Here is a 24,994-nt window from a genome sequence, read left to right as displayed (position 1 = left end):
CTGATGGGTGCTGAAACAGACACTAGCAGTGACCTGTATGACCCTACTGACTACTTTGGGGTCTTTTGGGTGGGTGTCTTAACCCTAGAAATTACTGAAGTGAAAACGGAAAAGAAGAGGTAACTAAAACTCTTACATGGGACGTAGTTTCTGTTTCATTTTGAGCCAAAAATAGGTCTTCTTCTAACAATAGAATTCATGTATAGGGTATTAACGGTGACCTGTCCCCTTCCAAATTATCCTAATAGTTTAGGAAGGTAGCTTCTCAAGCTGTTACACTGCAGGAGCACCTCCTTCACCGTGTGAGATTACATCAGGCAGAGGGAGTGGGGAGGTACTGGGGGTGGGGGGACAATGTACTTTCCTGTTGCTGTGAAATTGTGGCATTACATTGGTAACCAGGTTTCTTGTGGGATGAATGGCTGTGGCATTACCATGAGGGTAAATTCTGCAGCCATTCATATGGGCTGATGCACACAACAGCGAAACTATGCTTCACCATGTGTACAACACAGGGCTTCACTAAATACAATACCTTTCATTAGACCAACTCCCACAGCCAATATTTTAGCGGACTGTGCGACGATTCGTTGAAACATTGAGCATGTCCTAGTCGGGTCCAATTTTCCCGGATCACTCAAACTATGTAGACTTAGGGTGATGCCACACATGGCTTTTTGAACCCGTTTTTAAGCAGTCCGTTAAAAAATGCATCAGTTTTTTGAAAACGCATACGTTTTTCACCATTTTCAATCAAGATAATTGGTATAACTTGTAAAAAAATTGATTCGTTTTCAAAAAACGCATGCGTTTTTTAATGGACTGTTTAAAAACGGACCAAAAACAGGTTCAAAACGCCATGTGTGGCATCACCCTTATAGTTCATGAGGATCCGCTATACCCCACCCCCTTCCCATTCATTCTCACCGGTTCCCCCACAACATCTTATTGTTGAGTGTCCACAACAAGGTGCCTGACAAAAGCCGTTGAGGATGAAGAACAAAGCACAATGAGGCTCTTGTGAAGGGTCTTCTGACCACTCCACGTTCCTGCACATAAGGAATGTGTCCAGGTTCTGGTGGTCGGTACTGAAGCCCCTGTGATACCTTCACTTGTAATAACCATTAATGGTACAAAACAAATCTACATGTAAAGCGTCACATGACGTAATCAACCTCTTTCAAAACTGCATTTCTTCTTGTGTGCCAACAAGATTGTGATGTAATGGTTTTCCTGAGAAGGGTGGAATAGTTTTTGGTTTTCCCACTTAAAAAAAAAAAAATTTTTTTCTGCTTCCAAGTTTCCATGTGTTTTATATCATCTGTGTCTGCGGTGCTAATAAAAGCCAGTGAAATGCACACGGACAGATAATTCTATGGACAGGTTAAAAGTACATTAAAGGTGTTGGTCCAAAACAACAGCCAGAAAGTTATAATTTAGTGTTCCTAATGATAGACCTAGTTGGATATTTCTCAGAGGGGTAACCCTACTGAGTCATGGAGGAACATTTAGAGGGAACCTGTCACCAGATCTTTCCCCAATAATCTACTATTAGAATGGAATAGAATTAGAATGGATGGTCTGTACCCCCCCCATTTGTTATGGGTGGTCTGTATAATTGGGCGGCCGGCATCTATCCCCCAATGAGTCAGGATTCGGAAGCACTTGGCTCTGCGCTTTCTTTAGTGGCTCCAAACTGCGGCTCTCATTTACGTCTATAGCCACCGCGGCTCGTAGCAGATGATCGATGCAGAGGCTTTCTGATTATAAAGGGGTTGTCTAGAGGTTGAGAAACAAACCTCTAATCCTGAAGGCAACCTCTAGTGGTTGGCTTGGAGTCATAATTAAAGGGGTTGTCAGAAAGGTTGAAAAACATGGCTACTTTCTTCCAAAAACAGCACCACCCCTGACCCCTTTAATTGCAGTTCAGCTGTATAGAGTTGAATGGAGCTATGTTGCAATGCCACACACTACCTATGGTCAGGGGTGGCACTGTTTTTGAAAGAAAGTAGCCATGTTTTGAACCTTCTGGCAACACCTTTAAGTATGTTTTCAAGTCAACCGCTATGGGATGCCTTCCTGAGGTCTGTGATGGGCATGTGTATGGGTGTTTCCTTGGTTATTGAATCCCTCTAGTGACCTTCCCATAACCCTTTTTTTCGTATATTCTTTACATTGTGGCTCCCTAGTACAGAGGGATCGTGTGAGTCAAATACTATCGTCTTCTTATTATGCATTTGGTGAAATGAAGAAGTAAAACATGTAGTAGAAGCTCTTTTGTTGACAGGGATTTGCTAGATTTGGCTATAGATTTTAGGCCCCTTTTAGCCTAATGATGGGAATATGAACATCCTGCAGCTTGGGGTAGAGTTCAGCCTTTGCATTACCATCGCTATACTGTGTCTATAAATTGTTGTGGACTACCTGGGGGTTTTACTTTACAATATGTGTTAAAAAATAAATCCCCTCCCTCATGCACACAGCAAACTCAAGCATTAGTGATATGAATTATCCATGCCCTCCGAGCAATATGGACCCAACAGGGAATGGGCACCAGGGAGACCCCAATGCCTTTGATGGGCACGGTAATTAAAGATTTGAAAAACAGCAAAGCATGTCACTCATCATAAAACCAATTGATCATCCATTGTACATAATAACCTAGCTTCAAAGGCTAGATCAGGAGCCCAAACTACGTTTTAAGGCAGCTTTTACACCACTGAACAAACCACACCCTGAGCTAGATAAAGAAAGGGCCACCTAAAGTAATGTTCTTTCTCCAACCTGCAAAAAGGACTCATCACGGACAAAAAGTGACTCTTCTCAGGTCATTTGTGTAAAAACTGTGGAGGTTTTCACATAAGAGGGCATTCTGGAAATGACAATTCATCCCCTACCTGGGGGCTAGTAGTTTAATGGTGCACAAACTGGTTACCTTTAAACAAACAGCAAATTGATAGAAAAAAGTTAATTTGTAGAATTTGTTCTTTTTTTATTTACTATCTGCTTATAGTGGTTGATTCTAATTTTATTTCCTTCCTTTCAGGGACCAAAACGTGCGGTTCAATGTGGACTTTTTCCGCTTTGAAAGGAAGGCCGAAAGAGTGCGATGAGGATTTGACTGGTTCAGTTTAGCCGCTGTGTACGGGTAGCGGGAGACGGTACCATGTATCAAGGTACGTTTTGCAGAAATTTTCAGTCTGTATCGGTTTGGTGCATATTTAATTAAATTTGTAGTTGGACACTTGTGTTACGCATACTATTTTATCTTTGTGCAGGCATGCGGTACTACTTGCACCATATTTGTTATGCATGGCCTTATTCCTTCTGAAATCAACTTTTATAATTATGCTAATGAGCCAGAAGGGCTCCTACATGAGCCCTTCTGTCTTCTCAAGTTGTCACACTGTCTCCCACTCATACTGTGTGCTGTTGAGAATATAGGAAGAGGGTGGGGTAAGTGCTGAGGGAATGGGGTGAGACAGTGTAACAGCTTGTGAAGAGAGCTCAGGTAGAAGCCTTTCTGAGTCATTAGCATATTTTTCAAAGTGTATTTAAGAAGGAAAGGGGCCATGAATAACAAATATAAAACGCCACAGTCACGGTGCCTGGATCTAGGAGTCGGTGTCCCTGGTTTATCATGATGGATTTTGATTTTAACAATATTTACTAGTCGTTTTTTGGGTCTAGAATTTGCACAGTTCTTTATTAAATTCTGATAGAATTTTATGCTGTCAGTATTAACACTCCCCCTGCCATGGTGTCCACTATTTCATGTCTTGCCTTTTCAGTTCATAAAAGTCATGTATCCTCTCCCCTGAGTGTACAGTATGATTGTAAGCTCTGCGCCTTCTGGGAAGAGGAGACAATGTGCATGTGTTGTAATAGATAATGACCACTTGTGGGTGACACGATTGAGTCACTACCAGGATGGCAGTGTCTCATGCCATGTGTTGCTATATTTTGGGTTTTGGCTTTTTTTATTGCTAAAGGACTTCAGTAAAGAGCAGGGATGGGAGAGAAGGCAAAGTCTGGGGTGAAACGCGTCGTCTGTACTGGATGTTTTGTGTCATTACTAGTGAGTGCAGTTAATCCTATTGTTTTCCCTCATTAATCCTTTTTGTTCTTGCTGATACTCGCCCGCCTAGCATTTGTATGCTTTTATTGTTGTGTTAGTTTGTTCTATGTTACTTTATTTGAATCCTATTGTGTAGTTTGCCAATGTCCATGTTTGTTTTCCCTTTTGGCTGTAAATGATATGATGTGAACACTGCCTGCCATCACATCAGTGTATTTACGTATGATCCCTTTTATACCCTCATTGTGTGTATTGGAAATACATTTAGGGTGTGTTCACATCTGCCTCAAAATTGAATTGCATTCATTTTTTTTTGTGTGCAGTTTTTGGGTTTAGAGGTAAAACCTGTGTTATAAATTTGTATTAAGATACTGCACCATCATTGATATGACGCATTTTTAACTGCAAAGCATGAACGTAACCTTAGCTTGAATTGGGCTTTGGGAAGATGCATCGGTTCAGTAAGAAGCAAGTGTTTTGCCAATAAATTCTACATTTTGCTGGTCCCCCATATTTGTCTAAACGCATCTACGTTTGGGATAAACTCCTCAATGCGATTGAATCACGTTTCAAGACGCCATTAAAGCGCATTGTGTGAACACAGCCTTAGATGATGTGTATTTACTTAGTATATCTCAACAATGATCTTTAGATTGTCCACATTTGGTGTAGATACAACAGTGGGAGATCTAATTATACGTGAACAAGAATTTGCTAAACATTTACACCTGATTTTACTTCAGAAATGACTTAGGAGCAACTTCATCTACTTAAAATTCCCTAGGAAGTGTAAATATGGATGACACCTGTGTGTCATCTGTGTTTTTCACATTTCCATAGGAATTCCCAGCAGGAATTGGACCTGTTCTGAGTTTTCTACGGCCCCCACACTGATCCATGGAAACACCTTTATGTACATTGAAATGACTGTGTCAGTTTACACCCACAAAATAAATTAGATAGATAGACAGACAGGAACAGCCTGAGGGTTGGTTTTGGTAGAACATTTAGTCATTACTAATGAAAACCCTATCCGCATTAGTTAGGAGCTCTTGGCCCATTAGCGGGGTTGTCCACTTTACCTCATATTTTCTATTATGTGTGTTTAAGTGTGGGGGCAGGATGTTGGGTAATTTACCATTTACATATAAAGAAGGCAGATCAGTTTTACTATATGTATAAGTAAAGCCCCTGGTTCAGGTCTTTCACCTCATTAGCTGCCATTACTTTCCATAAAATGGCCGCTGATGGAGGGTCATGTGATCCAATTTGACTTCCAGCGCCTTAAAGGGGTTTTCACACGGAAGGAAAGTTAGGCCCTATTTTTAGGTCAGGAATGTCTGGCTGATGAGGTAAAAAAGTTAGTGCAGAACTATTAATAGTTGTTTATTAGTAAATTATCTTATATTCAGGTGATATATTTATGTATATATATGTGGCAATTGGCGCATGGAGCAAAAGTGCAGCACCTTACTGCTCTGTACACGGGGAAATTCTAAGACATGTCCTATCTTTCAGCGTGTTATGGCGCCATGTATCTCTATGGGTAGGGAAGGAGTCAACAATTCTCCTCTCCATGGCGCCAGTCTCTTTATTCATCTCTATGACACTAAGGCTATATTCCCACTGCCGTTGCCCACCGTACCGTAGCACATGTCCTATCTTTCTACTGGCTACCCTACCGCTCCAGTACAGCATTGTGAAGCCATTGCGATGTATGGGGGACGTATATACACCGTATATACATCCCCCATATGTTTGTGTGAATGTAGCCTAATAGAGATACTTGACCTTCATACTCGGCTATATCTGTCCATGCCATAGAGCAGTGCATGCGTGACTGGCTGCTGTGTTCATCTTCGGTACAACAGACACCCATTCTCGTGAGTGAGTGGCTGGCGGTTGCGGCCTAGGCACGCTAGTGTTTGGTATGGGGACGTATTCGCAACAACCTCTCTGCCTTGCATCGGCAGGGATGTTGCACCCCATTCTGTGGATAGAGAGCTAACTACTTGTCACCCGACAACCCCTTCAAGCTGTATGGCCATATGTGTAGAAACATGGAAACAATGTCCGTATATAGCAAAAACAGGGGCGCTGCTGCTGCTGCAAAAAAAACAACTAAATAAACAACAAAGAACACATTTATAGTTCATGCAGTTATCTAGACTGTGTGCCTTATTCCAAGAAAACAAACAAACTAAAAACTGATGTTCCTCTGTATTTCCTCAGCATCACAACTAGTGGGTAATTGAGCTGTGGGGTGTGGATGTGCTCAGAGGGAATAGTCTTGCTCAGAAAATATATTGAAATTTTGTATGAGGCAGGTTGGATACTAGATGTGAGATAATGAAGAACAGCTCCTGGCACCTACACGCGCCATGCACAAGCCTGGCCGGGCCAGGATTTCCCCTCCTCTTTGAGTATTGGGCATGGGAGAGAGAGATTTATCTCCATGCCTTATCGATGCCCTGTAATGCTCTGCGTCACTGGGGGCATAACCCTCATCCATAACGCAGGCAAATAGTCTTACAGAGAAATACACTTTGGTGTATACTCAGTGCTATTATGTCTACCGCAAGTGTATGATACCCACACCCTGTAGGTGGCGCTCCTTCCGTGGCTTGTTCTATCAGCCCTGATATATATTTGTACATAAATTTCCCCAAAGTATCTACATGCTTACATCTGCCGTATATAATAATATCATCCTGCAAGTTTTTTTTTTTTTGCCAGACGTACAGAAACCCCCGGAGCCATAAGCAAAGGGGGACATGACTTTGGCACGGGGGGACCTAGAACGCTGGAAGTTTTTATGTAGTTGTATTCATTTAATATAGGTGGGTTCTGCTTTGAGAGGGCAGAGTGTAGGGTAGGGTGGTGCTATGAGAGGGGTGGGACCCAGCAGTAGATATCACTTCCTGTCCTGGGTCTCTCTTCCTCTTTCTCTCACCAGAAGACCATGGAGAAACATGTCTGCTGCCTGGGGGAGTATAATACTGAGGTTATATCACAATGTAGTGACCACATACACCTCACACATCAGGTATTAGTGTAGAATCAGCTTCTACATCAGGTATAGAAGGATTTTTACCTCAGAAATCATAATTAACACAGGAGTTTATGTAATAATCTCCTAATGAATATAAGCCCAGTTATCTTATATATGGCAGACATGACTGTATGTCAGCTTATTACCTCATACACTGTGGATATGGCTGCTTAGTGTTACTGGGGAGAAATATTTTATAATATTATGTGAACATGCTGCAGGGGTGACCTGCTCCCAGTTACCTCACATAGTGCAGACATGACTGTATGTCAGCTTATTACCTCATACACTGTGGATATGGCTGCTTAATGTTACTGGGGAGAAATATTTTATAATATTATGTGAACATGCTGCAGGGGTGACCTGCTCCCAGTTACCTCACATAGTGCAGACATGGCTGTGCAGGTATCTGCTTCACACAGGGATCTCTATGGGATGTTTATTACCTCACACAGCTTTCTGCAACTCATATGTGCTCTTACAGCAGACATGGCTGATACATCACATATTACTGCAGCATCATGAGTCCTGGTGAGCTGGAGACGTGTGATAGGAGAAAGGCTGAGGATAAATGTCACGATTACTGTGCTCTCTATGAGGAGGTCACATGTATCACACACTGGTGGGAGAGGAGCAGGTTGGGAAGGAGAGAGAGCATAGATCACATGAAGCTGGGAGCTGACATTTCCTATAACAACCACTTATAATGTTATCATAGTCTCTGTATATCTGTGTATGTGGCCTCCATCTTAGTCACTGACCATTAGGGATGCAGGTTATTGCCCCTCCCCTCCCTGTGTATTGGGTCTGCTGTTATGTAGTTGGTATTATCAAAAAAAAAAAAAGCTCTATAGTATAAGACTACATGTGCTCATGTATATATTACAAAGGAGGTGGATGGGATAGTAGTGAGGGAGTACATGCACCCTTAGTCTATATTACTGGAGAATCAATGTAATATAAGAATACATGTGCTCATGTATATATTACATAGGTGGATGGGGCAGTAGTGAGGGGAGCACATGCACCCTCAGTCTATATTACTGGAGAAGCTCTGTAGTATAAGACTACATCTGCTCATGTATATATTACATAGGAGGTGGATGGGGCAGTAGTGAGGGAGTACATGCACTCTCAGTCTATATTACTGGAGAAGCACTGTAATATAAGACTACATGTGCTCATGTATACATTGCATAGGAGGTGGATGGGGCAGTAGTAAGTGGAGTACATGCAGCCTTAGTCTATATTTATTATAGCAGAAGCTCTGTAGTGTAAGCCTTCATGTACGCATGTATTATTATATAAAAAATAAAAAAAGTATGGGGCTGGACTGATGGGATTACATAAAACCTCAGTCCTTGGAGTTCTGGAAAATGATGGAGGAAGGGGATTTACCTTCAGTCGGTCTCCGACTTTAAATTATACAGATCATTTAGCCTTCCCCCCTGGGAGTGATGTTGGTTTATTTTTACAATGTGGAAGTTGTGCTCCTCAACTGATGGTGTATGTTTAAAAAAAAAAAAGAAAAGTTGAAAATTTATATTTTAAATTGATGTGGTATCTCTGGCGGGTGGAGGGTCCTCGGGGTTGGTATAAAATGTCTTGGGAGGTGGAGTCGGAGGGGAGTGACACACCTTAAAAAATTTTGGCTGGTTTATTTCTGGTCAAGGCACACATGGGTATGGGGCTCTCACAGGGTGGTGTCCTTGGGGAGCCCGGGAGATGAGAGTAGCCACCTAATGGTGGCTGGCGGTGCCACCGAGCCTGTGGTGGCGGCTGGCGGTAATGGAACATATTTTCCTGGTTTTGTGTGCCTGACCTTTTGGGGCCTCGAGGACTATCTACCTATATAAATATGTATATATTTATGGTTATATTTATATTTTAAATATGGCTCCCCATTTAGTTGTCACCTCTCAAGTCGGTAAGTTTTTTGGTTTGGGCTATTTTGCAGACCTTACTATCGAATTTAAATTTGAAATTAGAATTATAATAATTCTTTATATATAGCGCACAGAGCTTGCCAAATGGGTCCCTGTCCCGTGGGGCTCACTATCTAGTCGGCCCAGATACGGGTTATAAGTTGAACACAGTTACGGAAACAAATGCCTCTTATGGCTGTTGGGTATATATGAACAGGTGGGCATTGGCTGTCTGTATTCAGACCAGCAGGCTTAATATATACTATTATTACATTAGGTTCTAAAACTTTGCTCATTAATGGTAATAGCCTGTAATCTAGCAAAACACATTTAAAGTACGGCCTCTGATGCATTTTGCGATTTGGTTCAATCAATTTGAAAGGTCATTCTTGTGTTTTGCTTTACTGATATACTGGGAGAGGCTTAGAAAGGAGTAAGATTTTGATATATACTACAGACATACTGAAAATATTTATATAATAAAAAAATAAAATAAAAATCATGTCCCCCCCCCCTCCCTGGGGGTAGCCATCACGGGTATGGCCTCCTGGAGTGGAGGAGTAGCCATCACGGGTATGGCCTCCTGGAGTGGAGGAGTAGCCATCACGGGTATGGCCTCCTGGAGTGGAGGAGTAACCATCACGGGTATGGCCTCCTGGAGTGGAGGAGTAGCCATCACGGGTATGGCCTCCTGGAGTGGAGGAGTAGCCATCACGGGTATGGCCTCCTGGAGTGGAGGAGTAGCCATCACGGGTATGGCCTCCTGGAGTGGAGGAGTAGCCATCACGGGTATGGCCTCCTGGAGTGGAGGAGTAGCCATCACGGGTATGGCCTCCTGGAGTGGAGGAGTAGCCATCACGGGTATGGCCTCCTGGAGTGGAGGAGTAGCCATCACGGGTATGGCCTCCTGGAGTGGAGGAGTAGCCATCACGGGTATGGCCTCCTGGAGTGGAGGAGTAGCCATCACGGGTATGGCCTCCTGGAGTGGAGGAGTAGCCATCACGGGTATGGCCTCCTGGAGTGGAGGAGTAGCCATCACGGGTATGGCCTCCTGGAGTGGAGGAGTAGCCATCACGGGTATGGCCTCCTGGAGTGGAGGAGTAGCCATCACGGGTATGGCCTCCTGGAGTGGAGGAGTAGCCATCACGGGTATGGCCTCCTGGAGTGGAGGAGTAGCCATCACGGGTATGGCCTCCTGGAGTGGAGGAGTAGCCATCACGGGTATGGCCTCCTGGAGTGGAGGAGTAGCCATCACGGGTATGGCCTCCTGGAGTGGAGGAGTAGCCATCACGGGTATGGCCTCCTGGAGTGGAGGAGTAGCCATCACGGGCATGGCCTCCTGGAGTGGAAGGGTAGCCATCACGGGTATGGCCCTCGGTTTCTACAGATCCTGTTAATATATCCCTGCATGTCACATGCTTGCAGAATAAATTGGGTCCTCTGAGCTTGGTGTCTTGCGGCTGGAGGAATGGTGCAGAATAAATTGGGTCCTCTGAGCTTGGTGTCTTGCGGCTGGAGGAATGGTGCAGAATAAATTGGGTCCTCTGAGCTAGGTGACTTGCGGCCGGAGGAATGGTGCCTTTCTCAGATGTCCTTGGAAACTGATGCAGGCGCAATGAATAATGCCAACAGGAAGAGCGGGCAGCACCAAGGAGGTGCTGGTCCTGGTCAAAAACCTAATTTTCAACTTGAACTGTTGGCCTGCACAACAATTTATATTAGAAGAAGGAAGTCTGGTCAGAAACTGCAGCAAGAGATCGAAAAACACACAAATGCCCCCCCCCCCATCTATTCTCTTATTGTCTTCTGATCTATATTAAGGGTATATATTGGACTTATTTGGATCCTGGTGTTGATGAATCATAACTACTGGTCTTGGCTGTACAGAACCATTAGCTAGGCAGAGGTGCAGTAATTTTTGTATTTTAATAGGAGAGGGTATGTTAGCCCCCATGTGTTTATTGGAATCATGGTTACTCTTTTATGATTGCCCGCTTCACTGTTTTTAAGTAGATTATTATTGTTGTCATTACTATATAGTCGGTTACATTTTGTAGAGTTGGGCTGTACTATTTTACTTGGACATTTCCTCACTAGTTTTGCAAAAAACATCTCTGAGAACTAGAGTTTATTGGCTTTGTGGGGGGTCGAGTCCATTTGAGGTGTCAAACGGCCTCTTCTGTGGCGGTGGAGGAGTTGGGTGGACTTGCAGGTGGACTTAATTTTAACTCATAGAGGATGTTAAACCTCATGGTGGTGAACAGGCTGAGCTTTGGAAGTGGCCAGCCTGAAGGATGTCTTAATGGTAATGTCATCCAGGGGCGGGCACGGTGGTGAAGCACAGGAGTGAGGATCTTCACAAGGGTCATTGGTGCCCTTAAAGTGGACTGGCTCTGCTAGAATGGCAAGCCAGAGCGTGCCGCCCCTTTATTGCTGCCTGGCCGGTGGGCTGTATGTCAGGCAGCTGGGGATCTCACAGTATAGGTGAATCCCATTCCTAGCAATTCACCCAACTCCTCCTTTAACTGTTTTAGTCTTGTGATTTAAATAAAGCTGTGGCCTATTTGACACCATACAATGAAGTGTTTTGTGTTTATTTATACCCGACACAGTGTTCCCCTTTTCTTTTGAGCTGTTATGACGAAGTGAGGGTCCATCCCATATCCAAAAGTCATGTCTTTGCTTGGTTTTGTCGCACTCCAATCCAGCGTTATACACTTACAGCTAAGTTGTTATGTTATTTTTCTTGTGAATACCAGAGCCAATATCAGTTTATTGCTTTGGCGGAGTTTCTTACGCCTTAATCATCTGTGTACATGGTACAAAGTATTATTAAGAAGTGCCAAGTCTTTGCTCATAGAGGAAATTATTGGGTAATACTGCTGTACATGTGTCCAGCTGTCTGTATATGTGTGTATACAGTTATAACATATATATATATATATATATATATATATATATATATATATATATATATATTAGTTTCTTTAAAGACATCTACCATCAAAATAAAGAATGAAAAACCAGGGGCACTTACTCACAGATCCAGGCTCTGTGGTAATCATCTTATATTTGTTATCCACGGCCTCCTTCTTTCTAAAATCAACTTGTAAAATTATAGTACCAGAACCCTTCAGACCTCCAGTGCTGTAGCTTCAAAGGCTGTTACACTGTACAGGAATATTATCTTCCACTGTGTGCGATTATATCAGGCCAAGCGAAGGGGTAATGCTGAAGAAGCAGGGAAGAAGTGCTTTACAGTGTAACAGCCTGTGAATTGAGAGCATGGAGGGGCTATGGTTACACCCCTTAGAGTCCTGTTGGCTAATTAGCATAATTTTAAAAGTTGAGTGTAGAAGGAGGAACGCCATGGATAATATTTGAGGATTACCACAGTCACGGTGCCTGGATCTATCAGTGAGTGTCCCTGGTTTTTCATGCTGGATATTGATGGTAGATTTTTCTATAATCTCTATGTTTATTATAAACATTTCAGCTACCGCAAAACCTCTTTAAAGTGTGCACGTAAAATGTCACAGGTGTATTACTCTGCTATTCACACTGTAATAGATTGTTTCCTCCTGGAAATGGCTAGAGGTCCACAACAAAGAGAGAATACAGTAAATCCTCTATTCACAGCTAAGCTATTGAGTGTGGCTGATGATAGATAGGGCTGCTGAAGGAGGCCTTTGTGGTGTAGACAGGTGTCTATATGTCAGGGCTATATCAGCAGGGTCCTGTTCAGACACAGAGTGCTGGGAATGTTTGAAGTCTCTTTGCTCTATGCAGGTCACCTAAGGTCTAGGCAAGTCTCCATAATGCCACTTGTGAACTGTCGTGAGACAAAGCGTATAGACTATAGAGAGAAAACTAAGAACCTGAGAAGTAAATGATCGGGCATTTATTGGGGGAGAACTAAGAGGCCGTCATACATGTTCTATGGTTGTCTGTACCCAAATCTGGCAGTAGACTTTCATAAAAGGGTTTGCGGTCAGGGAAGTAAGAGCTCTCCTTTCAGAGCCGCCTGCACGTATAGACTTATAGCCATTGATGCTCCACTGGGGGATTCTGGGAAATATGCAAATATGCTTTTCAGGATGGGATAAGGAAAACTTTGGCTCTTAGCTACCTTTTAAGGCAGCTCCATTAACATCAAGCAGGACTTTTAGCCCAATGGTTGTCCAACTGATTGGTTGGACAACCCCTTTAATATAACATGTATGGGCAGCTCTGCTCATAAACTGTAAAATATATTTCTTCTCTAGTAAAATAAATAGTGTTCCGCATATAATCTAATTTAGCATATAATTAGTATATGGTGCAAGGCCATGTACCTAGTGGATATACAGGTCCATAGTCATGTATCGTCCAATACAGAGCCTTCTCCATATTGACTTATGTACAATAGGCTGGAAGGTGTAGATCATCCCTAAAGATCTGTTCACATCATGGTTTTAGTCAAAGTCTTAGGCCCAGTTCACACCAGCATTGGTAGGGTCTTGATTATACTCTGTGGGAGCGTGAGGGTAAATATAAACATACGTAAAACATGAAAATGTATTTTAATTTATCTTGCTATTGTTGTCTATAGTGGAAAAAACATCCAGGCTTCTGCAGAACGCAGGTGTGAACTTGGCCTTAGTTATACGCTGGAAGGGTCTACAGACATGAATGGGATAGGTTACGCATTTGGTGTAGCGTAGTCTACCGAATTATTCATGGATGCTCTTTCACACCAACTCGACCTAGACCATGGGATCATGTTTTATCATCCAAAGGCCAAAAGGGGCACTTTATTACCCGTATGAATACGATTGGCAAATACAGCAGGAGCTTTACCTGACCTATATATATATATAATTCAGCATTCAGTGCACAGTAAGATTTGCCCCTTGTTAAACATCATGTACAGAGTATGATGGGGGTTGTCTTGATTTTGTCTATGGAGGAAGTGCTTCCCCCTCAGTGTATCTCCTGTCCTGTGTAGTAGCTGCTGTCCGGCCTGTGTACAATATATAACGTGATGGTGGGCAGTGACCTGACAAGCTGGTGCCGGTTGGGCCCCGTCTTATTATCCCCCCACCAACAATAGATCCTCCTGCCTGACGTTACCCCAGATGTTCTCCTCTTTTTTTAATGACTTGTAAACATTTTGTGAGGGGGAGGCCGCGTGCCAGCGCAGACACAATGAAATCTTTGTGTTTTCTGTCTCTCTCCCTGAGCAGCAGATGTTTCTGTAAGCTGGTGACTGGAAGGTAACGTGTCTCATATGTCGGGGGTTTTATGATCGGGTCTTGTTCCCATCACATGAATGGATTTTCCCATGAACTACACAGTATAGAGGACACGAGACTGCTGAGGGTCAGCAATTGTGTGTATGGGGGCTCCTGAATCCCCTGTGTGACAACAGCTTTTACGTCAAACCACGACAAATCATCTCATTTTAACCGGTTTGGTCAGATTTCAGTCCTCGTGCTATGTGACCATCCGTTTTTGTAGTCCTGATCATCAGATTTTTACAGCTCTGGGCAACTTCCGTTTTTTCATGCATACTTTTGACTTCAATTGGCGAATTTCATGCACAACTTAGATCAGATGCGATTTTCTTTGATAGGATCTTGTGGGATCAACAGACCGTGAAAAACATCCGATTTGTGCAAAGCACCATAGACTGTCAGTGAGACGGGTTGCTATCCGCTGCCGACTAAGACAGCACTCGTACGAGAAAATCGTTTGTGGGCAAGGGATCTCAGCTTTGTAGATGTGTAACAAATACTACCGCTTCATTCACACAGGGGAGTGGACCCTAGTACTTAAGATTGTCTTAGGTCAAAGGCTACTGATCTGTAATCCTGCTTCCTCTTCACAGAATAACAGCCTGTGAAGCTACGGCACTGAATGGCTCTGGTAACACACTCAATAGCATAAGTTGATTTTAGGAAAAAGTAGGCCCAGTGTCGAAGGCAGACAGTTTGTGACAATGTAAAATCCGTAGCATTTATGTCTTGTGGACATAACCCTTCCAAGAACTTGATTTGGTCCCCCCTTATGCTGTCATTGACTAGAGTTAGGGTTAGGGTGCCTGCTTTACAAATAAATGTGGTTGTGTTGTGACCTGCCAGATGCTGCTGCGCTACCATTGCCAAAAAATACAGAAATTCAACAAATAATGTCAGTTCTGGCAGCACCACACTGATATTTGGCTGAAAAATGTGACAAAGAGCCAAAGTCTCCCTGTTGTAATACACAATATTTGAGTATTTAAGTATTTAACAAGAGTGGCTGTTGACCTTATGAAGCAAATTTTGGGTATTTTAGTATTTGGACCACTTCTCGTCTGTGCTACCTGCTGCCAAATCACATACTACGGCTCGTTACAGGTATATACAGTGACAAAACGCCTTCCTCAGGTTATCACCGCCTGCAGTCATGGCAGAACCAGTGGCCCCCAAAGCCCCTGAGGCTACAGCGTTCCTAATGAGGATAGGAAGTCAGGACTAAATAGCTTTATAAATGTGACAGCCACATGGCCCCATCACATTATCATTAAAAAACCAAAAGAAATCAATACACAGACTTTACTTTTTGCTGTAGAAATCTGTAAAGTCTCAGAAATTTGCCACAGTCTCTGCTTGTGAGTATCAGTAGCCACGTGGGGCACAGTGTTATGTCTACAGCTTAGCCTTTCTTTTATAAGGGATTCATAGGGGGCGGCAGAAGGACAATGCACAGGAAATGTGTCTCCCCCCTCCTCCTCTGACCTGTTCAAACACATCATTGTCATTGCTATGGGAATCACCAGTTTGCTTGGAGAGTGACCAACTTTTAGGATGAGTTAAGACAATGGGGCAGATTTACTTACCCGGTCCTGTCGAGATCCTGCAGTGCGTTGTCCAACGAGGATTCGGAGCTGCCGCGATTTACTAAGATCGTGCGCCCGAGTTCCTGCTTCCGCGCTGAGGTCTGCCGGAGTTGACCTTCTTCTTCCTGGTGCATGTGAGTGCTGATCTTGCAACACATTTCCTTTTTTAAATTCAGCGGTTTGTCCGAATTCTTCGGGTTGTCCCATGACCACGCCCCCCGATTTCTGTCGCATGCAAGCCGGTGTCGATGCGACACAATCCGATGGGCAATTCAGCGCTAAACGCAAATAATCAAGAAACCCGGCGAAAGTGCGGCGTTCTGACCCTTCATAAATGAGCCCCATTGTGCACAATTTTCTGCCTCATAGTGAATGTTGCGCTGTTCATTGGCTTATTCCTGTCCCATAAACTGTAATGGAGATGTCCCTGTACATGTGCAGCGTGTATGACCGGGAGGGAGTAAAAATAACCCTCCACCTGTCCTTCAGCTTCAGTCCGGACCCCCATCTTGCTGCTTTCTGTCTGTATCATGACCAGGCCCAATGTGCGGCACAGAGTTACTTATGACGTCTATGAAAAATGCACGCTGGGTGGTCACCGACTTGGCAAGTCATTGACAGCGGGGGACAAGACGGCCATCACAGGCGGCAGAAGGGAGGAATTGAGTGAAAATTCCCATTACAGCACAGGGCAAGGTATTACAGAAGTATACACTAAGTACAAGTCTAAGAATATAAGAGTCCATTAGTTGTGAGACCGGAGAATGGCTCTAGACTCTCGATTCTCCAGAACCTGTCATCCTGTATAAGAAGTCCATGAGATCTGTATTACTATCTGTTTATACTCTTATTTTATAGTTTCTTATGAAGGGTTCAGTGAAAGTGCTTCCACGTGTCGGATTACTGATAAGCCTCGCTATGACGGGTGTTGTTTTCCGCAGAAGTTATAGGGAATTGTTATTTATAGGTATTTGGATGGTTCTGCAAAAATTTCTCAGCCTGTTATTCAGTGCTGGACTTGTGCAGGAACAGATGTGTTTTTTTTTTTATTTTTTTTTTTTACGGTAATAATTCCTGTAAATGTTGTAAAAAAAAACAAAAAAAAAAAAAAAAACCCTTTTTAACCCTTTCAGGACTGGCCTGTATTGGGCCTATTTCTTTTTTTTTGTTTGTTTTATTTTTACAGCTTGATAACTTTTTGGAGCTCTACAAAGGCTTTGCTTTTATAGGAATGTTTTTCACGTACCATTATATTGGGGAGGGGGGCACTTTTTTAAGTTGTTTGGTTCCTTGTACTACTGTTTCACACTTTTTTTTTTGTCTCATTTGAGCCTTTTTTTTTTGTATTACAAAAAAAAACATAATGTGGAGATAACTCCTTCCCTGAATTAATCGAAAATAATGTTGGCCCAATGCAATAAGATATAAGGCTTTATATCTAAGATGAGGTGTACAGCAATATAAAAAGTTTGATTGTAGGGAATAATGTATATAATATGTGTATATGTATGTATGTATATATAGTGTGTTTTCTAACCTTTTGATCTTTTATTTGCATTGCCCGTCTACGTCATTCATTCACTGTCAGTCATGGTTTCGGTTCTTATTAATAAGTATGTGCAGGGGAATAGTCTTCTGCGTTGACATTGGTGCCCAGATAAAAGTTGGACCAACTTGATCAATAAGCTTCTGAACGCTGGGACTCACTGACGACAGTAATCCATAGAATGGGGGTCCCAATCCCACTAATGAATGGAGCACTGTGCTCAGCAAGTTTGGGTACTCCCGTCCTACTAATGGAGCAACGTCAGTTAGTGAGAATGGGACCTCCATTCTTCTGTAAGACCCACTTCAATCGACTAGTTATCCCCTATGCTATTGATAGGAGAAAACTTTAGAAGTTGGTACAATCCCTTTAACGGGCTGTTGCATTGGATATATGCTGCCGTGACATCTAGGGGGTCAATGCTGTTAATTGGTGTAAAAAATTATTTTCATTTTCCAGTTAGCTGAACACAGTCTGCTATGTAAACAGTGAATATTTCAGGTCCAAGGTCATGAATATGTATACACAAGAGAAGTACAATTGTTCTTTTATATCTGACATGTTTTTGTTTCATTGTTCTGAAAATAAATATAGAGATTGAATATGTTGTGGTACTACTCCCATAGCTTTCTAAGACACTTCTGCAAGCTACAGGTGAACATAAGATCAAAATCATCCACTTTCAATAGTTAAAGGGGTTGTCCAGCAAGAAACATGGGGGGGGGGGGGGAATTTATCAATTTATCACGTGCTTGATACATCATCAAAGGCATAGACCCCATCTTTTGTCACCCCTTCATCCTCATAGACCGTAAGCTCTTGTGACCATTGTACAAGTACTGTCCTCGCCAGTCTCACCCCTTCATACTCATAGATTGTAAGCTCTTGTGACCATTGTATAAGCACGGTCTCCTCCAGTGTCACTCCATCATCCTCATAGACTGTAAGCTCCTGTGTCACCCCCTCATCCACATAGACTGTAAGCTCTTGTGTCACCCCCTCATCCTCATAGACCGTAAGCTCTTGTGTCACCCTCTCATCCCCATAGACTGTAAGCTCCTGTGTCACCCCCTCATCCACATAGACTGTAAGCTCTTGTGTCGCCCCTTCATCCTCATAGACCGAGTCGCACTCTGTTGCATGGCTTTCTTGTGCTTACAATACATGTGTACTGTTTGTACAGTGCTATTACAATATGTGTATCCTACAATTTCTCTGTAGACATCGAAACCAAAACGCAAACATGTTCCATAATAGTAGTTGACCTTCTGTGATCCCAGTGCATACAAGGAGGCAGACAATTTGTGTATTGTACTTCCAGCACTATTGTATGGATATGTCACCTTTTACATAGTCCTTGCCTTCTCATAGGAGAAAACCTTGTGACTATTTGTGTGTGATATAATGTAGTTATCTCTCACTCCAGGGGGGATCTAACCTATGAATGCTCCATTAATACTTATCCTGACGTCTGGAAATGGGAGGACAATGGTTTTTGTTATTACATCCAATTTTTAAGAACAGATAAAAAAAAAATAGGAGCAATCTCTCTCCCTTCCCACGTTTCCAGCTTCCTATCAGTATCTACGTCCTGGTTTTTCTCATCCAATCACCGGACTAGGGGAGTCGCCCTGCAGCTAGTTTTTGGGTTTGCTCTATTTACTATGTGTGTAGAGGAACCAAAATTTAGAGATCAGCTAGGAACCTGGTCAGTATCGGAATAGGAGATCATAACCAAGTGAGCATTGCTGCTTTTATTTTTTTTTAACCCATTCCAAGTTTTTTTTTAATTTTTTTAAAACTTTTGGACATTCATATAAGCCGACTTTAAACATTCGTATTGTCCAGAATATGAGCGATCAGTTATTGATTCTTGGGACCTTCGCTCATGCAAATAATCTGACCTTCAACTGGGATACATATTTGGATTTGGTAAGAACATGGGAAGCCATAGAGGTTCACGCACCATTGTCCCAGAGAAATGGAAAGAATATGAAGCGGATAAGTATGGGAAGCAAGTAGAGAGGGGAGAAAAATGTATGCATTTATTATTATTTTTTCTATATTTTTCTAATTTGACACCTCTCATTTTTTTTAGTAAGAATTATTTTTTACTTTTGTTTGCATAACAACGTTCAGTTTTTCAGATGCAGTTTCCGATGTCCAAACCAGTGTGAAGCAAAAAGAGAGGAGCTATAGTATCAGTCAACAGGGCTTATTTACTAAGGGTCCCGAGGCCGCATTTCCGTCGGGTTTTCTGACGTTTTCGCAGACCGCGCCGCTGGGACAGGTATTTAGTAGGTGATTGGGTTGCACGTGATCAGATTTGGTCACAATCGCGCCGGCTTTCATGCGACACAAATTGGGGGGCGGGCTGTGGGACGATCCAACGGATTTGGACAAACCACGGGATTTTACTTAAAAATTGTGTCGCAATCCAATGCTTACATACACCAGGAGGGAGATGGAGAAATCCGTCGGACCTGAGCGGGGAAGCGTCACATTTAGCAAATCGGGCACACAATCTTCTTGAATCGCGGCACAGTGCATTGTTGTTGGACAATGCACTTTCGGGATCTCCTCCGGACCGGGGAAGTAAATGTGCCCCAATATATGTTCTTACCCATTCTGATCCACAACCTGCTTTTGGCTTTGAAAACTGTATCTGAAAAACTGAACGTTTGAACGTGAGGGCGCTTTCACACGCTGCGTTGCATTACGATTTTTGATGCTTTCCAAAGGCTTCGGCATTGATCACATGCTGAGGTTACATTGCGTTTTAGCAGATGCAGTGGAAACACAATGTAACCTCAGCATGTGATCAAGGCTAAAGCCAGTGGAATGTGTCAACAACGCATAAAAAAAACTTGACACAACGCATCGTGTGAAAGCGCCCTCACTCATGGATCAAGGCACCGTGACTGTGCTTATCTTCTTGTATTTGTTATCCATGGCCTCCTTACTTATAACATGAACTTTAAAAATTATGCTAATGAGCCAGAAGAGCTCTAGGAGGCATTACCAGAGTCCCTCCATTGTAGCAACTTGTTGCAGGAGCACTTCACCCTACCACTGTGGGGAAATCACATCAGGCAAAGGAAGGGGTAAGTGCTTAGGGAGCAGAGGAAGCCTTGGTAACTTCTTCAGCATTAGCATAATTTTAAAGTCGATTTTAGAAGGAAGAAGGTCATGGATAACACTTATAAGAAGATCACAGTCACGGTGCTTGGATCTATGAGTAAGCGTCCCTGGTTTATCATGATGGAATTTGGTAGATTTCATTTAATAGAACTTGTCAAAATCAGGCACAAGAGAAAGTGCCAAAACAAGGTTTTTATTTTGTCATGGTGGCCACATTCTGAAATCCAACCCCAGCACATTTGATCCAGCTTTATTTCATGTGAAGGGTACAGCAGGTACTGTAGACGTTTTAATACATTTCGCTCCGCTCCCTGGGCTTTTAGTATCATTGGCCACAGGTTTTTACATTTTTTTTCCCTTCTTCCAAACACTTGCCTCTTTATTCCAGCAAGGAATGGAGGTTTATTGCCATATTAACAACAGCTGCCTGCACCTATGCCGACTACTCCCATTTCCTTCCAGAAATGACTAGCCCCAGCATGAACAGCTCGTACAGTGTTCTGCCTCTAGTGTGTCCGCGGCCAGAAGGAAGAGAAAGTATGTACGTGGAATCTGACTTATTCACTATACATCCAGACACAAGTCCATTTTTGTTTCTTGGGAGGAATAAAAAAGAAAGTTAAGCCTTTTCACCACAACTTGTGCAAAGGGGCAGATTTGTTGTGGTTTATTTATTTTTTAAATCGGGTAGTTTTTACTAAAGGTTTTTTGTCCCCTTCCATATACCATCAAGAAATGTACATATTAACACAGAAAATATCTGCCGCAGGCAGTGAACATAAACTTTGTCATAAGTACATATAATCAGAGGAAGAAAACAAAATTTCCATGTTTCCATGTTACTGTACTGTTTTCTGTGCTTTAATCTACCGAGGCATATTTATTCTAATAGAATACTATATTCCATACATTGTAAGTATTTTTTTTTTTTTCAAATTTTCTACTTAACAATAATATGATTATTATTATTTACATAGCAGCATCAAATTCAGCAGCACTTTACAAATCTGGTTGGCATTTTGGGAGGGTACAGGACTTGGTGTCATGTGCAGTACCTATATTTATCTGGAACAGGTTTTCTTTTTCTACAAAAGAAAACCCCTCTTCAAAATGTAAGGACGAGTTCACATGTGGCGGTAACGCGTGCATTTTCAAGCGCAATACAACAGCTGAGAAGAGGAGATTTGCTGAATTACATTGCTGTCAACATTGCGTTTAGAAAAGGCATGCGTTAACGCGTTGTTAAGGTTGGTGTCACACGTTTTTAGTCTGTTAAAAAACACATCCATTTTTGTTTGGTTTTCCCAATTATCCTAATTAAAAGCTGACAAAAACTGATGCTTTTTACAAAAAAAATGCACTGAAAATGCATAACTATAAACGGGTTCTATACGTCACATGTGACACCACCCTAAGGCATGTGTTAACACAGCGTTAACAAAGACATGCATTAACGTGCTGTTAATGCATGTGATTTGTAAACGCAATGTTCACAGCAATGTAATTAGGCAAATTTCCTCTTCTCAGCTGTTATGTTGCATTTTTTAATGCCACGTGTAAACACTACCTATGGCTATGTAATGTGTAGATATTCATGGATGACTCTGTTCACACACACCACAAAGTTATATAATCAGGAGTCAAACCCCTATCATCTGGTGGATGTGTATGGTTGATACTTGTTGCTATTCAGGGAATCCCCGGGGATGTCTGCCATCCCCCTGTCACACACCATCCATTGGTCTCTGCATGTCTTGTATTACAAAACCGGGGGGTTGTCCTATCACAAGACCAGGAGTACTGTTCTCAATAATAAGTGAAGCAACAGGTCGAGCACAAGTCCTATTTAATACCATGGGAATGTTGGATATTGCGCAGCCCTTTTCTTGGGCATCTCTATCACTCCCATTCAATGTCAATAATAGTTCTGGAGGTAGTTAAGCGCTGTTCTCAGCATCTTCCACAACTCCTTAATATTGAATGAGAGTGGCAGCCATACCCCAGCGCTGTGCTCAGCTTCTGACACTCCTATTGTATTGAATGGTACAGCAGGACACATGCTCGACCTGCCACTTAATCCATTCGTGAGAATGGGACCACCAATCTCCAGATTGCTGGGGTTGAACGCCCACTAATCGGCTTGTTATCCCCTATCCTGTAGATAGGGGATTACAATCACTCCATTAATGGAACAGATTCAACCAAATGCATTACTATCTATACCCCATAGCAACCAATTACAGCACAGCTTTTAATTAACTAGAGCAATCAGCTTTCATTGTATTATCTGCTGTGGGAAAATGAAAGCAGAGCTCTGATTGGTTGCCATGAGCAACTTAAACAGCTTTTAATGTACATTGACATGAATTGTTGAAAACTGTTTTTCTTATGTGAAAACTCGTCCATCATCACAAACATGAGTAAAGGGGAGGTCAGAAATTTGGGCTGACATTAAGAATACACGCTGGGAGGTACCATAGAGCAGGACCATCAGTGACCGTGCCAGGTACTTTACTTTTGTACTTTGACTCTCTAATACTGGGTTTTCACCTGTATTGGTTTTATTGGTTTATATATGAGGCTGTTTATATAATTAATAACTCTGGTGTTAGGAAGCAGGCAGATTACAAAATAAATATCTACCCGGATCAGTAATAAATGACTTGCATTCTCCATTAAGACCAGTCACCAGGACACATCCACAAGGGACGTTCTATAGAACATACAGAATTACAGATTTGTTGCTGAATTTGCACTGAAATCTTAATTTTATTTTTATTTTTTCCAAGTTGCCGTCAAATGTTACCTTCCATAGCAGCAGCATCTGGAAATTGTGAGTAGATGGGGGGAGGGGGATGTTTTGGGATGAGTTATATATTAGAAACTGCACCACTCTGGTGCTTAGGCCACGTCTGGTACTAGCTTTGCGGTAACGACGCAAATGTAGCACTGCAATGCTACATGCACCCTGTAGACAGGTGACCGGAGAGGGGCAGCTACGTCTTTCTTATTTTTGCACCACCTTCCCCTGTTGTTTACAACTGCTTTATACGTTTTTTTTTTATGGGTTCTTCATATTCACTGGTGAAACAAATGTGGCGTGAGTGTTTCAAGTGGTAAATGCAACTGCATCAAAAAAGCCACACCAAATCTCACCCTGAAGCTATTCCTCCTGACTCTTCTTTACATTTGCTTACATATCTGATGGATTGAGCCATCAGCCAGACAGGATGTGTCCTGAAGCTCCATTCTGTAGCAAAGCAGTGTCGGAAATTGCAGCGCACAGCGAACAGTTATCTCTGGAACTTGTTTGCAGTGAACGAGAGTTCCCAAGATACCAGAACGCTGTGCTCAGCAATGTCTGACACCCTGTATGGAATTGCTACCACCCCTTTAACTATAGATGGTGACCTGTATATCATTGTAAACTATAGCTGGATACATCTATTTTTTTGTACTATTAGAACACTGAGATATTATTCTGTAGATTTTTATTGGCATTCTGATAAGACTTGGCTTCTCTTTTATCTCCTCCAGTCGATCTGTTACTCAGAATTTACTCTGTTTGCACAAGTTACATTTATACAATGAATCATTGCTTGATCTACATGTCAGAGCTCATTGTAGGTCAGGATTGTGAAGTCTCTTATGTCGGTGCCCTGCACCTATTCAGGTCGTCCTCGGAGAGCTCCGCATAGAGGCGTCTTTGTGTCTTATTGAAAATCTTGAGTATGTGACGTACTCAGGAGCAATCCACCTGTTATCAGGATAGACGGCGTTACGGAGGGCATCTGTTACAGGAGCCCGTATCATTATCACACTGACGTGCGGCTTCATTAACCCATTTACATTTTTTTCTGATGTTTCACACAATTTTTGACATTGCTATGAAACCACAACAGAGACTTATAAATACACACCCTATGCCATAAGAGGAAGGGGTGTACATCATCAGAACATCCATCCATCAAAATATAGATGGTGTATTATTTTTTTATTTTTTTTTAAATAAGTTTTTATTAATTTTTCCAAAATTTCTTAACATACAGATGAACTCAAGAATGTTTAATTTACATCGTAAAAGAGACAGGTATAAGATGCATGTAATGTCTACACAGGAGGTAGATTGAAAACGTAAACCTGCAAATGACATGATTAATCTATTCAATAACATCTGTATGTTAAGATGGTGTATTATTAAAGGAAATCTTCCATCAAAATTCATCATGATAAACCAGGGACTGTGACCGTGATCTTCTATTTGTTTTCCATGGCCTCCTTCCTGCTAATATCAACCGTTAAAATTATGCCAATGAGCCTGAGGGGCTCTGGTAGGCGTTACCAGAGCCCCTACATGCTGCAGCTTTACAGACTTACACAGTGCAGGAGC

The 24,994-nt window shown here is 42.3% G+C and overlaps 1 protein-coding gene across 11 annotated transcripts in view; it reads left to right on the top strand.

Annotated features, from left to right (window-relative positions):
* ST3GAL6 (ST3 beta-galactoside alpha-2,3-sialyltransferase 6) overlaps positions 1-24,994 on the top strand; it is an 85,781-nt gene that overhangs the window by 21,896 nt on the left and 38,891 nt on the right. For 4 of the 11 annotated variants that reach the window (XM_072138498.1, XM_072138507.1, XM_072138503.1 and 1 more), the window contains exon 2: positions 3,047-3,176. In XM_072138498.1, coding sequence (XP_071994599.1) covers positions 3,167-3,176 — 10 coding nt within the window. In that variant the 5' untranslated portion in view covers positions 3,047-3,166. Of the gene's footprint in view, positions 1-3,046; positions 3,177-16,432; positions 16,614-19,151; positions 19,202-22,961; positions 23,111-23,280; positions 23,438-24,994 lie in introns of those variants that run through there. The other 7 variants (XM_072138495.1, XM_072138494.1, XM_072138502.1 and 4 more) reach the window with 5 other exon arrangements.

This window comes from Engystomops pustulosus, chromosome 2 (genome assembly GCF_040894005.1).
Source record: "Engystomops pustulosus chromosome 2, aEngPut4.maternal, whole genome shotgun sequence".
In the NCBI taxonomy this organism is placed as follows: domain Eukaryota; kingdom Metazoa; phylum Chordata; class Amphibia; order Anura; family Leptodactylidae; genus Engystomops; species Engystomops pustulosus.
Note: the sequence above shows the minus strand (reverse complement) of the source record. Positions and strands in the feature narration are given on the sequence as shown.